Genomic DNA, 11,209 nt, shown 5'->3' with positions numbered 1-11,209 from the left:
TTAAGAAGAAGAAAAAGAGGAATGCAGCGAGGCCTCATGTCCCAGCAGTGTTTGCTGCTCTTGAGAAAAGGGCCGGAGGGGGAGGGTCCCATAACGAGGTTGGCGCTCTTCACTCCTCCTCTCACTGCATCGTCATGGTAACAATCAGGACTGCGGAGGAACAGACTTTTCATAAGTAGATTGTGAGCTGCTGCCCAGAGCGAAACCCTCACTGGAGGTGATAATGTGAATACAGCTACACATCTGCTGTGTTACAGACAAATGGTGCAAAAACACGTTCAAAACCTGCTCTCCTCACTTTTATTTTGACATTAGTTGTATAAATGCATGCATGTAGGGGCTTTCTCAAGTCGTCACGTTTTCCCTGCAAAAGCTGAGTGTACATGAACACACGTTCAGTCTGTCGAGACAGTTTGCTTCAGAATGTTTGAAAATGTGAAATATTTAACTCAAGTTTTCCATTTATTTAAATGCATTCAACTTCTCTTTCTGCGTGGGGTTGAGTAATAACCTGACTCACTTGTCTGCCTGTTTAAACCACCCTGTATGTATGTACACTGAGTGTGTGTGTGTGTGTGTGATGCCTCACACGTGAATGGCTGTGAAAAGCACAGAATCATTGTGTCCTCAGGTAGGAGTGTGTTTTAAAGCGAGGTGATGCCCACCATTTTCATTTCCATCTCACCCACTCACGGCTTCAACTTCAAAGCTTTTCAATAGAAACTCGCCATGTGTTGATAAAATTAAAGGGCTGATATTTCAGAGCATTTCAGCGGCAAGGCTGCAATCTCCAGCCGGGGAACTTGGATTTGTAATTGTTTCTTGAGCAAGACCAGTAGTCTGACATTATGAACAGGGCTTTGTACATTTACAAGAATTTTGTATTGATCAAAGCACCGACTCATATTCTGAATGATACAGGATTGCGCCTCAGGTTCATCAGTATATTGTGTTTTATATTAACTTTGATTACCTTCCGAAAAAGGGAAATGGTCATTGCTTGAAATATCGAGCAAGCATTTTATTTTACAAACTGCACTTGCTGCACTTTCTTCCTCTTTGTGGCGGGATCTTTCTCAAGATGGTGCAAAGAGCAGGTGCATGAGAGAAACCCTGCGGATGTTTCGTTGCCATTGGCGCTGGCTGCTGGGCGGCAAATAAAGTGCTCAGAGACATTCCTGGGAAGTGTCCCCTTTCTTTTTACACAACGCAATACAGAGTTAGACCCAACACACAAGCAGTCGCCCACCTTAAGTATTGCCTGGTTACAGATTGGAAAAGCAAAAAACCTATCAGAGAACTAGGTGGAATGAAGAATCAGATACATTTATGACAAACAGCGACAGAGAGATCTGAGAGAGAACTCTTAAATCAACACATTTCTTCGATCAATCTGAAAATGATCAGTTAACCTGCTCTTTGCAACCACTACCACCGCTTTCCTGTCAACTAAAACTGACATTGGGACGAACACGTCACCCTAACCCTGCATGCAATGCTCCTGTTTTTTTAACCAGTGTCATTTCTGACAAGAAGCTTTGATGACTTTTCTGGCTGCACCAGCTCTCCGTAAATTCAAGTTAAGTAAGTAAGTACACCCAGAAGCTGCCAGGTGCAGCTGTCATGTAGCCAACGGACAAATACAACGCTAGCTCGCTAACATGAACTTTTGAAGAGTTTAGTCCTGGGAATATTTTAAACTACATTTCCCAAGAATTACTCAATATACATCTAATAGCAAAATATTATGCTAATAAAAATGAAACTACATTAAATAGTGTCAAGTAGATTAGAATTGGATTAATTCCCATTCATTCCAAACTACATGAATGACTGAGTATTAGTGACTCATGAACTGTAACTACATTTACAAATGATTGGTAGGTAAGTTTAATAAATCGTGAGGTCCCCAACTGTAATTTTTGGCAGTTATGTTACAGCTTGTGATGCTACAGTGACTTCCTGTTTACATTATTGATTGATTTCGATTGGGCAGCACTACAAATGTTTTCCAGCAACCAATTTACACGAGACTAAAGCTGCTATTAAGTTCTACGTGCAATCCACTTTAGCAAATCACCAGTTTCAAAGTAGGTTGTGACTTTACAGTAAGCTGATGCAATCCAATCCAGCTGACATTTTAAAATGTGGTAAAAACAAGGTCAGCATACTTGCGAGGGTTCATTGTTAGCTACTTGTGACCAGTGAAACTATTTTTCAAGCCAAGGTTACAATGCGACCCCAGCTTTGCTTTTCTGTCGGCACAAAAGGCGACAGGTGTAAATGCTGTTGTTTTTTTTGCCCCCTCGCCCTCCTTCTTCCCCTCATGCCTCTCAATCCTTGACCCAGATTCCACTGCTTTGGATGTGAAGGAGCAATGTGACCCTCAAGGCATTTAATACTGATCCCAGAGTCATATGGTCTAGAATAAAGATGCCAAGGCCCCCCGAGATGTCTTGGTTCACATAGTCGGGCAGAGATCCAGCTGCCTCCAGGTCTAGATCATTCCCTTGTTTATTAATTGCTTGGGTCAAATCTTTACAGTATAAACTGTTGAAGTTATCACTACAGGAATAAACTGGAAAGTAGACTCATTAAAAAAAAAATCTAAATTGCATGGCTTTAAATATACTGTGTGTGATAAAAGACTAAAAAGGAAGCATAAAATAAAGCAAGAAAACACAAAGGAAAGGGAACAAAACAATTTTACAATGCAGTAGAGTAACAAAATGTGACCATACATCACCATCCTTTGTCACAGCAGGTCTCAGACTGATGTTTTTTCGCCCCCACAGTCTAGAGTTTCAATTACCTCGTGATTTAGTACACTGTAAATAGCAACTTGTTTGGTTATGGGCTCCTGTACCGCTGTCAAACAGGGGGAGAGAAAGGCAGGAGGGGAGCAAGCAGACAGCACAGCTGGTGTCTGCAGACATGACAAGAGGTGTAGCTGCTTGCAACAATAGCAATAACATCCAAACAGTGGATTATTACTGGACATACATCACTTCCTCTGTGCAGTTTTCCTCATAACCCCTGCGAAAAGTAAGTGATTTAAATGTTTTGAGAGATTAAAGGGATTAATACAGATTAGAGTGATACTGGACAGTATGGCAGTAGCTAATCCATGCCTTAAGAAGGAGTGGGAGGAATGGAAGAGAGAGATGGAGGAGAAGAGGAGGAGGAGATGGAGGGAGAGAGTGAGTCATTGGGCCAAAGTGGAAGTGAGCGATGAGGAGGAAGAGGACACAGAGTGTGAGGAAGAAGAAGTGAGCGAAGGTGAGGACGAGGATGAATTTGAAGAAGACGAGGATGAGATGGAGATGAGGGAAGCGGAGGGGATGGAGGAAGATGGAGAAAATGAGGTAGGGAGGGGGGTTGGGGAGATGAAAAAGGGAGATGAGGAGGAAGACCAGGAGGTGATTGAAGTGGATGAAAGGGTGGAGACGGACAAAGAAGAGGAAGAAAATGAGGTGGAGAGGGAGGTTATGGAGAATGAGGCTGTGGATGAGGAGAAAGAGGAGATGAAAGCAGAGGAAAGGGAGGAAGAAGGGGAAAGGGAGACAGAAAGGGAAGTTAAGGAGCAGGAAGGAGGAGAAAATAAGGTAGAGAGGGGGGCAAAGAACAAGGAGGGAGATGCTGAAGAGGAGAAGGATGTAACGGAAGCAGAAGTAGAGGAAGAGCAGAAGGAGGTAATGGAAGTAGAAGTAGAGGAAGAGGATAAGGAGATAATGGAAGCAGAAGTGGTGGAAGAGGAGAAAGAGGTAATGGAAGCAGAAGCAGAGGAAGAGGAGAAGGAGGTAATGGGAGAAGAATTGGAGGAAGAGGAGAAGGAGGTAATGGGAGCAGAATTGGAGGAGGAGGAGGAGGAGGTAATGGGAGCAGAAGTGGAGGAAGAGAAGAAGTGGGTGATGGAAGTAGAAGTGGAGGAAGAGGAGAAGGAGGTAATGGAAGCAGAAGTGGAGGAAGAGGAGAAGGAGGTGATGGAAGCAGAAGAAATTGAGGAAGGAGAGGAGGAGGAAAGAGAAATTGAGATTGAGAGTGACATTAATGGGAATGAGGAGGGGGAGGAGGAGGAAGACAGGCAGGTGAGGGGAGAAGAGCAGGTTGAGGAGGACGATGATGACGAAGAGGAGCATCACGAACAGGAGCAAATTGGACAGTATCACCTGACGGAGCAAGACAGAGAACACATGAGAACTGAGGATGAAAACAGTCAGCAAAATCAAGAAAGCACAAGCCGAGAACATGAAGCAGTCCATGAGAACGAAAACTTGCCTGATTCAGTGGAATCTGATGATGAAGATTCAGACTTCACAGGATCTGAGAATGAATGCTACATCTTTGAAAGAATAAAGGATGAAGAGAGAGCTGTTGAGAAACAGTCGAAGCTAAGAGGCAAGGAAGCAGTTGCAGAAGAAGAGTTTGATGATAACAAAAAGCTTGAAGAGGAAGAGTCTACAGATGACGAGGAAGCAGAACATTCAGCCGACGAAGACGTAGATAATAGTGACGAAGATATGGTGAAGATTTACCGCAAAGATGATTATCTCACTGACATATTCGGCACCTTGACCGAGTTCAGGGACTCCTCCCTTCTCACTGACCTGACTTTGAGCACAGAGGATGGGAAGAGTCTCCACGTACACTCCCCTGTCCTGGCTGCTGTCAGCTCCCTTATACGAGAAAGTCTGAGTACAAGAAATGTAGACAATGATACAGTTGATGGAAGAAAAGATGGAGTTCAGAGATGGTCGGTGTCTTTAGGTCCAGAAGTGGATCATTTTGGTTTAGAGGCAGTTGTGGACTTTGCCTATACTGGTCTTGTATTAGGTTTGAACAAGGACACCGTGCACCAGATTAAGGCTGCGGCTCAAGCAATGGGCGCCCCCAGATTGCTGGAGATCTGCACCAAGGAAGCAGAAAAGCCCACAAAAACTGGAGGGCCAAAGGAAGATGAAAGAATCTTGGCCGCAGAACAAATGATGATCAGTCTCCAGTCTATCAAACAGCTGTGGATGGACAGACTGGGCTGCGATGTAGTTCTTGAAGCTCTCGGAGGATCACTTCATGGTGAGTAGACCACCAATGAGTTGTACATTTTAAATGCAGTGGGCTTTAGCTGTACTTACCACCATCCTCCCTTCAGTCCACAGGGTCATCCTCGCTGTGGTGAGTGACTACTTCCGTAGCATGTTTACCTTGGGGATGATGGAGTCCCATCAGTTCTGTGTGGCCCTTCCCTTCCTTTTGGCTTCCGAGCTGGAGGTTCTAATTGACTGCTCCTACAGCGGGGCTCTCCCACTCAGCTGGAGGTGTGTTTTTGAGATCACCAGCACTGCTCTCCAGCTCCAGTACCAACCCGCCCTCTCCTTGTGCCTCAGCTTCCTACAACAAGAAATAAATCCTCACTCCTGCCTGGATTTGGCCTCTTTTGCTGCGGCCTATGAAATGGTGCAGCTTCGTGAAGTTGCAGACGATTTTGTCTTGCGGCAATTCCAAAAAGTGGCATGCACCCCAAAGTTTAAGGACCTGCCAGCAAAACAGCTCTTGAGGTACCTGAAAAGTCATTCACTCTGTGTTCCGTCTGAGCTTGTTGTATTCAGAGCAGTGGTGGCATGGATCCAAGCAAGGCCAAAGAAAAGGCTGAAGCTTGCTAAAGAACTAATGAAAACCATCCACTTTCCCCTGATGACATTCAAGGAATTCAAAGAGGTCCAATCTCTGAACATGTGGTCTGATCACAGCCTGGCAGAGCTCTATGAAGCAGTTTTTGAGGATTTCTGCTCGAATGAGACTGCGCCACAGAGTCAGTACCGCATCTATCTGCCAAAAGAGAGTCTGGTCTTGATTGGAGGTGACCAGACCTCTGAGGACCTGGGTAGCCGCAGCATCAGCAGAGAACTCTGGTTTGGGAATTCCTTAATGAACCACACAGGGATAAGAAAGGCCATGGAATGGAGAAGGTTGGGAGAGATGCCAGATCCAGCGAGGTTCAGCCATGAGGTGACTGTTGTCAAAGGACAACTTTATGTGTTTGGAGGCAAGAAGTATTATGGCACCAGCGACACCCTGAATTCTGTTTACAGGTGAGAAAGGGAAACTTGGAACCCAACTAAAAACAACCACTTACCATTTTTAAAGCATGTCTCAATGCCCCTATTCTTTAATTCTCTAATTTTACAACATCTGTAGGTATGACCCCATTCAAAACAGCTGGGAGAGCTTGGCTGAAATGCACGAAAAGAGATGCTCTTTCTCTGTGGTTGTGCTGGATGGGAAGATGTATGCCATCGGAGGAAACTGTGACTCTGAGTATATAGAGAGTGTGGAACGATACTGCCCCATTGCAAACTCTTGGAGGTACGTTGGACGAGATAAACGCTACACGCAACAGTAAATGCTCCATTTTAGATGCACACAGAAAGTGTAGCTTTAAAAAATCTGCACCGAAAACACAGCTCAAACACAGAGGAAAATCGGAATGCGTGTGATCGAGGTACCTAAATAGTGTGGACAATCAGAAACAGCTGAGGTGTAATCTGGAGAAAGCAAAGCAGCTGGAGTTTACCAATCCAATGAATTGTTGAGGAATGACCATGTGATGCAGAGGTCCAAGCAATGACTGAAACACCTTAGGCAATAAAACTGATTGGAATGATCGGATACTCAATATTTTTTCTTCAAAATGCATGTAAAGCATTTTGGAAAATGCAGCTTTATGTGGCGTAGCGTTAGCTCAGGCAGAGCTTGCATTAGCTGATTGATATCTGGAGTTCTGATCTGTATTTACTCTGTCCTTGTGTTGCTGCAACAACAAATATCTTACCTTTATCATCTTTATTCTAACATCCCGTCATGTTCATACAGGTTTACAGCACACCAATTATAGCCTGATTCCTCTCCTTTGCTATACATTTTCAATTATGTGATGTGCTGTCTCAGAATGAATAAAGTTTCTTTTTTCAGATATTAAAATAAAATGTCTTCTTTTTCAGCTTCACCAGGCCATTGGATCTGCCCCTGGGAGCCCATGTAGCAAAGGTTTTACATGGGCAGATCTTTGTGTCAGGAGGGCTGAGCAGCGACTACCAATGTCTTGCATCCATGTTTTTGTATCACCCAGAGACAGGAAGCATGTATTTGGCAAATATGGCTAAGCCTCGAGCTCATCACTGCATGGAGATCCTGGGCGAATGCCTCTATGTGGCAGGTGGAATCACAACAGATGATAGCATGACTTTTGTTGACCAGCTAGCTTGTGAGGTGTACAATCCAGCGGCTAACTCCTGGACTGCCATCACGGTTTTGCCAGTGCCACATGTAGGAGCGGGAAGTGCAGTGTTGGAGGGAAAGTTTTATGTGCTTGGTGGATACAGCCAGGAGGACTACAGTGACACAAAGATGGTCCATCGTTTTGACCCCACCATACAGAGATGGGAGAATATGGGCAAGATGCCAGGGCCAAACAATGATATACGAGCATCTCTGCTGTGTTTGCCACCAAATTTCAGATTGTAAGACAAAACATGTTAACAAAGATGCTCCATAACAAAAGATGACACATGATGAGCCAATGGCAATGCACTTCCTGTCCTAAGTGGGCGCGGTCGAAAGCGTTGGAACATAGATAGACTAGACCGTACGTTTGGGCGTTACGTTTCTTAATATGCTTAATCTTGCTATAGAGCATCTTTAGAAGAAATATTTCAGATTCCAGATCTTGCAAGTGTGTTGCTGAGACTGGTCTCGAACAAAGTCAATTTTCTCCTTCTTCAGCTGTCTGAAAAAGGCCATTTTCATGACAGAACGTTGTGGACTTGTGTGTCTTGTGAAAAATGGGACCAATATCTACTTCCATGACTATGTGGCAAAAGAATTATCTGTGTAATAATCTGTGCTCATGTTCACTTCTCCCATTAAAGTGAACAGACTCCCGGCCTGCCGCTAGTCTCCTAAAAGTCGCAAAAAACATCTGACACTAACACAGAAAATGACTCTACTGTACGTGGGCCACCTCTGATTGTAATTTAGCAAACATTCTTCTATTGTAGACAAGGTAAGGATGTTTACATACAAGGTTGTCGATACTTACAATGCAATCTCTATTAATTATACATTGGAGAGTATTAAAAGCACCAAAGCTATTAAAGCCATTAGATTTTCATTCCAGTTATTCTGGACAGATGAAACAATGTGGAAGAAACTCAACTGGTCCTTAGTCATTACTATTAACATTTTTGCATATATGTTCGCATTTGTTCAGGGATTTTTCCTTTTCTGTACCAGCAGTGCATGTTGTTATTTAAAAAAAAGAAAAAAACATCCTATTTTTGTGTGCCTAGGACTTTTTTTCTTTTTGCCTCTGTATCAAAAGAGGTATTGAGTATTGCTTTTTGTTTGTTTTTTGCCAGTATTGTATTAAAGTTTAGAATTCATTCATCAATTCAATTAAAAGATGAGCATACACTGTATAATGTCATGCATTTTTGGTGCTATATATTCAAAACTGTATGATATTCAAAAGGTGCTTTAATAAAATTATTCATGTTTTAGTTAGAAATTGATAATAGTTATTTCTACATCAAAACAGAGAATAAAAATACTGTTACACTGATCACTGCAATAACCAACTCTAAACACCAGAGGGAGCTGCTTCCCTCTAGTGTTCATAGGTGCTCTGCTTCTAGTGGGAGGCTGGCAGACACATTGTGCAGATGGTGCTAAAAGTGGTCTTTAGTAACCAGAGACAATGGAAGAAGTTTATAGTTTCACATTTATTGTTCTAAAGCAGGCTTACATGTGTATATTTTCATTAAAGGTCACTTGAAAAATGAAAACTTATTGTTTTTTGAGATTTTTCCATTAAATTTTGCATGAGTGCGAGAGCACAATGCAATGCATTGTTTCGAATCATTTACGCAGGGAAGACGAGAAACCCGCTGAACGTTGTGTGTCCATTCAGGTTGTCAAACACTCTGCCGTCGTCCCACAGTTCCATGTACACCTCATCACCAGCAGCCAGCTGCAGAACGGCAGCGTTGCTGCTGCTGTCTGAGCCGTCAGCTGAAGGGCTGTCATAGGTCGAAATTTGACGGATGCCGTTTTTCATCAAAGCGGCGCCCATGACGTGAGAGTTGTAGCCATAGGTGCTGAAGCTGAAGTAGTAGAGGCCGTTCACTGGTGCTGTGAAGATTCCTGCAAGGGAGCACAGACGAGCAGGTGCAAACTGAGTTACTTGAATTACAAGTGGGTTGAATTTGATCGAAGTGAATTTGAGACTTAGCAGGTGGAGCCAACTAATGATGGTTTTTCAGAGCCTGGAAACTCAAAATATTACAAATACATTCATGATCTATAAAGATCAACAGAATATAGGCTACACATAGCAATGGCTGGGATGTTCTAAATAATTGTAAATCCCATAGGACTAAAAATTATGATTAATAGGCCCAAACAATTGAGCTTTGAACTCAGTCAGCCTGAGAAAACACCAGAGGGTCAAACAGTATTGTAATTCTTCCACTTTGTTTGATCTTGTCTGAAATACCAGAAGGGTGAGTGTCTGAGCTTTTAAGCCTCAGGACGTTTAAGGACATTCAACCACGGAAAAACAATTTGATCTTAAACAACCAGTTCTGCTAAATAACTCTGTGATGTTGACTGTTCAGTCTTCTGTGACAAACCCTCAGAAATATGTTTCAAATAAATATGAAATATCTCAAACACACACACAATGTGACAGTGAATTGTACCTGTGTTCTGGTCATAACCGCCGGTGTTTGAGAAGACCCTTTTGAAAACCAGGGTCTTCTCAGTGCAGGGTCCTCTGTAAGTCTCGCCAGAGTCTGCCAAAGAGGCCGAGAACGCAATCTGGTGGGCAACTGTGGACGAGCAGTTAGATGGAAAAATGCTAAACGTTAATATAAAAGATGTAAACAATAACAGAGATAAAAAGTCATTGAATCAATGATTTAATTGACTTGAATTCAGGAACGTACAATGAAACTCTTCTGCTTTAGGGATCTTTCACATGTTCACAGTAATTTGTAAGATTTATTTCAGCATGATCAATAACATCATGCCATTTTTTGGTGGCACACAGAAAACTTCAATACTGGTCATCGTACCTTTAGCGCTGCTCTGTTTCAGCTTATTGATCTCCTCCTCTGTGGCATTCAGTCTCTTTTGCAGGCCTGCACAAGTAAAAAGGAAAAAAAATAGCAGCAGAAATTAAATGCATCGCTCCGATATTTGAGTGGGAATATATGTGGTAATAATCTTGGACCTTGATTCTCTTTGCTCAGTCTGTCCACTTCTGCCTTCTGTCTCGTCAGCTCGTCGACAGTCGCGTTCAGCCTCGCTTCCAGAGCGTCAGCATCGCTCTGCCGTTTTTCCACATACCTCAGTTTGTCCTCCAAGTTCTTTATCAGCTCCGCTTTCAGCCGCTCGCTGCCCTCTGTGTCACCTCTCTGTCCAAACCCTGGCTCCACAAACAGGAGCCCCAGGAGGGTCAGCAGACGCAAAGCCCATATCGCCATGTCCGCAGATTGTGGAGGATGGCATTTCCCTCGGTGGCTTATATACCTGCTCTCCTCACCTTGGATGTCTGCGAGAAAGCACCCTCAGGGACCCCGCTTCTACTCTTGTCCAGACAGGCCTACTTGCACGTTACACATCAGCAGGGAATGTGACACATAAAGGAGGAATGACATTTCTGTACATTTTGTCCAACATGAACGTGAGAGTTTACTGCCTACAGCCGTGACGTCAGTTTACTTCCAAGCCTGAGGAGCGTTTCATTAGACATTACACTATCCTGCTCCGGTGAAAAGCGGCACAGAGCTTTAAATTATCATATAGTTTTATAATAAATCCCACGCATTTATTCATGCAGGCTGATTGAATTGTGTGCATGCACTTTCCTGTTGCAGTACGTAACAGGATGCATACATTTAACACAGCTAAACTCTATAAGTTGTGAGTGGTGTTCATCTCATTTTTGCGTTGATGCAGTTTTCTCTAGAGGCATGTTGACAGGCCTCTTTGTCAGTATTAGGACATGGAAACAATGCTGTACGTTCCGTGACACCCACAGGGATGCAAAATGATATGCAAAGAGAGATTAATTTATCTGCGTTATTTGTACAGGCTGCAGTTTGTGTCAGGTAATTTTTTTCTGCTTAGCAAAGAGGAACACATGGCCGAC

General features: G+C 43.3%; 2 protein-coding genes across 2 annotated transcripts; one reads left to right on the top strand and one right to left on the bottom strand.

The window, feature by feature from the left end:
- The first annotated feature begins 1,541 nt into the window (after positions 1 to 1,541).
- LOC121626972 (kelch-like protein 3) lies at positions 1,542 to 7,521 on the top strand. The gene is given in 6 exon segments (XM_041965729.1): positions 1,542 to 1,584; positions 2,880 to 3,020; positions 3,781 to 5,073; positions 5,150 to 6,089; positions 6,196 to 6,363; positions 6,999 to 7,521. Coding segments are annotated over 6 exon segments (3,108 nt in total).
- A 1,278-nt stretch (positions 7,522 to 8,799) lies between these two features.
- Positions 8,800 to 10,541, bottom strand: LOC121626971 (complement C1q tumor necrosis factor-related protein 3-like). Its single transcript, XM_041965728.1, has 4 exons — positions 10,289 to 10,541; positions 10,131 to 10,196; positions 9,756 to 9,884; positions 8,800 to 9,198 (listed from the first exon to the last, which is right to left on the bottom strand). The coding sequence occupies exons 1-4, from the start codon at positions 10,539 to 10,541 to the stop codon at positions 8,918 to 8,920; spliced, it is 729 nt and encodes a 242-aa protein (XP_041821662.1). The 3' UTR covers positions 8,800 to 8,917.
- Between the last annotated feature and the right edge of the window lie 668 nt (positions 10,542 to 11,209).

This window comes from Chelmon rostratus, chromosome 23 (assembly GCF_017976325.1).
Source record: "Chelmon rostratus isolate fCheRos1 chromosome 23, fCheRos1.pri, whole genome shotgun sequence".
Taxonomy (NCBI): Eukaryota; Metazoa; Chordata; class Actinopteri; order Chaetodontiformes; family Chaetodontidae; genus Chelmon; species Chelmon rostratus.
Note: the sequence above shows the minus strand (reverse complement) of the source record. Positions and strands in the feature narration are given on the sequence as shown.

Excerpts from the sequence above, each read along its gene's own strand:
- LOC121626971 (XM_041965728.1), bottom strand. The coding sequence starts at position 10,541 with ATGGCGATATGGGCTTTGCGTCTGCTGACCCTCCTGGGGCTCCTGTTT. Across the intron at positions 9,885-10,130 it reads GAAACAGAGCAGCGCTAAAG|TTGCCCACCAGATTGCGTTC; the intron begins GTACGATGACCA and ends GCTCGTCCACAG. Across the intron at positions 9,199-9,755 it reads CGGTTATGACCAGAACACAG|GAATCTTCACAGCACCAGTG; the intron begins GTACAATTCACT and ends GCTCCCTTGCAG.